We start from the raw sequence: 3808 nt of genomic DNA on the forward strand, positions 1-3808 counted from the left end.
CAAATAACCATTTACATCTACTATATGATTTCAATATAGTTTGATACAATGATAAAAAATAAAAGGATTAAACAATATATTTAACTTAAAAATTTTAACTACTCATTCATTTATTGACGATCTATTGCAAAATTTTCATTCTCTGGAATTATCATATGTATTAAGAAGTATAAAAGGAAAAAGCTAAACAGTTGGAAACTACAAACTTAAAAGCAAAGTTAATTTCGTACTTATAGTATGAGATATTAAGTCCCATATCCAAAAATCCAATTTGTCATATATTAAGGATTATGCTTTTGAAGTAAGTTCATTACTGACATTACTATTGGAACTGCACTATAATTTTACGCACAAAGTTCTAAAGTAACATCACAGACTATAGGAGCATCTATCTTAGTAACATTTAAAAAAAATATACCTTGTGGCAATATTGATTTAAAAATTATTTCTTGAAACAGTAATCAATGAGGCATATTTGTTGCCAATCATTCTTTTGTTAATATGCTTATCCTGTTTGAGGATTATTTTCCATCTTTCATTGACTCATTTCGGCCTTTGCATGAGTTAAGAGGTGCGCTTTCATGTTATTTGACTGAATAAACTTCTTGAGACAGCCTTCAAAGGGACATACAAAAGGTTTCTCCCCAGTGTGGATGCGCACATGTGTACGCAAATTGAAGGACAGGGAAAAACGTTTTCCGCACCCTTCAAAAGTACACGGAAATGGCCTCTCTCCAGTATGAACCAGAAAATGTCTTTTTAGTTTTGCGCTCTCCTTGAAGGCTTTCCCACATTCTGCACATACGTGATCTCGGGGACTATGAACTCGGAGATGCTTTCTCATGGATGCTCTATTCTTGAACTCTCTTATGCATCCGCTCTGAGGACAAACAATTTTTTCTGGAGCATCATATTCTTTATTTGTACTTGGCTTCATTTTAGTACATTCTGTGAGCCGTTTAGGATCTGAAAAGTCAATGCTGGGTATTTCTCCAGGAGGAAGCTTCTTGCCTGTCATGTACTCAGAAGACTCAAGAAGTGAATTATCTCCACCAAACTGTTGCGGAAGTTCTTGTTTTGCCCCCTTTTTCATGTATTCCAAGGAACATTCAAGAAGTGAGCTTGCCGTAAGAACCTGTTGAGAAAGCTCTTGTTCTGATCCTTCTTTCAGACAGTCAAAGGACTTAAGAAGTGAGTCCTCTTCTGTGATAGGTTCAGAAAACTCACCTCTTATTATGCATTCTATGTAACAGTCAGAGAAGGAATCCTCTTCAACAACCCGAAAGCTAGTCTCATAGCACACTTCCTCATCACATAAGGTGCACGTCGTGTCAGGAGGTTCCTGCGGGGCTGGCGGTGACTTGTCCCCACTGACAGCTCTTCTACCAAGGCCTTTCTGGCCAAGTGTCTTTTCCCTTTTCTTCAGTTTCTGGTCCATGTCGTCCTGCTAGCTCCCTCCGTGAAGGTTTGCACCAGGATAGATCAACCACTTCTGGGTAGGAGTGATCTACGTGAATTGTTTTCAGCAAGCACCTGTTTGAGATAGTAGTCATTAGGTAAAATATATTCCAATATTAGAGCCATTGTCAGAAAATGACCTCAAAAAATGTCCTAGAACTCACTTTCCAATAACAGAATCACTACATTTACATCTTTGACTAACTCTGCAAGAGAGTAAGAGAATTAGCTGTGACAGATGTACGTAAGACATTGGTCATAACCATTTCTTTCCTGGGTATCCCCCATAAGTTATCTGAGCTCCCTAATTGATCACCTAACATTCATTGGGCACTCACTGTGTGCTAGCCCTGTTCTAGGCTACTCATGGGTTGAGACACACCAGTGAATAGATATATTATACCAAAAATGTAACGTATGCCCCATGGAGTATACAAAATAAGTAACGTATATTGTATGTTATAAGGCAAAGCACTATAAAGTAAACCAAGGGACCGGTAGAAAGCAGGGGTTTGTAATTTTAAATAGGGAGCTCCAGGTAAATCTTGACTGAGGTAGTGGCAGCTGACTAAAAACTTAAAGGAGGTGAGGGAGCAAGATATGCCTATTCTTATGTAACACTCCTGTGAAATTCAAATTAAATATTGCATTTAAAGTGCTTAGCACAGTTCATGGCATAGACCAAATGCTGACCACTCATGTGAGCTACTGTTAGTTTACCTTTGTATTCATTCTATAAGTAGATGTTGGATCCTGCTAAGTGCCAGGTACTATTCTAGACCAAGGGCAGCAGACTTTTTCTGTAAAGAGCCTGATTTAAACTCTGTGGGCCCTAGGGCCTATGTCATAGCTATTCAATCTCACTGTAGCACAGAAGCAGCTACAGACAGTACACAGAGGATGGGCAGTGCACAACAGAGACTGATTTGGTGGATGGCTGTAGTTTGCCCACCCTTGTTCTATAAGATGGGGATCCAGAGAATAAGCCATGTGAAGTCTATGTATTGCCATCTCTTATAAGTACAAGTCAAAATAAAGGCACAGGGGAATTTGAGTGGTTTCTGATCCTTTTCTTAAAAATCTAAAAGTAGTACCATGAAAGTTACAGCATGAATATATTATATTCTTTCTAAGAGTCCTTTGCTTAATGTTACAATTGTGTCTTATAAAAGATCTCTTAATTTTAGCATCCTGATGTCCTGCTGTAGGAACAAAAATTAAATGCTTTTAAAAAAGAGCAAATGTGAAAGTACTGGAATGAAAATCAACAGCTTGAAAATATTTTTAAATAGCCACATTAAAAAATGCCACCTCAAAAAGTTTGTGCCATTTACTTTTGGTAAAATAATACATAGAATGAAAACAAAACATGCTTTTATGCCTTCTTAAACACTATATATATACACATATACATATTTGTATATGTAAATATATACTATATAAATTACAAATAAAATAAATTATATATTTACTTATATAAAATATATATGAATGTTATCTATGACATTAAAAACTTCTAAGATTTTTAAATGTCTTAAGTATTTATATATACATATTTACAAATAAATATAATTAATATTTTCATTATATATTTAACTAAGTATAAATCAAATATTTATATATAAATTGTTCAGGGAAGACGTTTAAATGTTTTCTTAAATATATGCATATATTATATAAATATATGTATATTTCTATGTAATATACATACTCATGTTTAAGAAGACATTTAAACCTCTTCCCTTACCAATTGAAATGCATGTTTTGTTTTTATTGTATTTTTTTCTTTTGCCAAGAATAGCATGATTTTTTTGAGGAAGTTTTTTTTTTTTTTTTGCGGTACGCGGGCCTCTCACTGTTGTGGCCTCTCCCGCTGCGGAGCACAGGCTCTGGACGTGCAGGCTCAGCGGCCATGGCTCACGGGCCCAGCCGCTCCGCGGCATGTGGGATCCTCCCAGACCGGGGCATGAACCCGTGTCCCCTGCATCGGCAGGCGGACTCTCAACCACTGCGCCACCAGGGAAGCCCGAGGAGGTTATTTTTAAATGTGGCTATTTAAAAATATTTTCAGGGACTTCCCTGTCAGTCCAGTGGTTAAGACTTCACCTTCTAATGCAGGGGGTGCAGGTTCGATCCCTGGTCGGGGAGCTGAGATCCCACATACCTTGTGTCCAAAAAACCAAAACATAAAATGGAAGCAATATTGTAGCAAATTCAGTAAAGACTTTAAAGATGATCCACATTAAAAAAAAATCTTAAAAAAATATGTTCAAGCTGTTTATGTTATATTCCTAATATATAATATATAATGTTAGTGGTACAAGTGTTATTATTTATTCTGTCTTTTATA

The 3808-nt window shown here is 36.3% G+C and overlaps 1 protein-coding gene across 1 annotated transcript; it reads right to left on the reverse strand.

The window, feature by feature from the left end:
- Positions 1-535: 535 nt before the first annotated feature.
- ZFP42 (ZFP42 zinc finger protein) lies at positions 536-1438 on the reverse strand (the record flags this gene model as incomplete). The annotated part of the gene is made up of 1 exon (XM_079726657.1): positions 536-1438. The coding sequence occupies one exon, from the start codon at positions 1436-1438 to the stop codon at positions 536-538; it is 903 nt and encodes a 300-aa protein (XP_079582783.1).
- Positions 1439-3808: the final 2370 nt, after the last annotated feature.

The sequence above is a fragment of the Hyperoodon ampullatus genome, assembly GCF_949752795.1.
Source record: "Hyperoodon ampullatus genome assembly, chromosome: 20".
Classification (NCBI taxonomy): Eukaryota; Metazoa; Chordata; class Mammalia; order Artiodactyla; family Ziphiidae; genus Hyperoodon; species Hyperoodon ampullatus.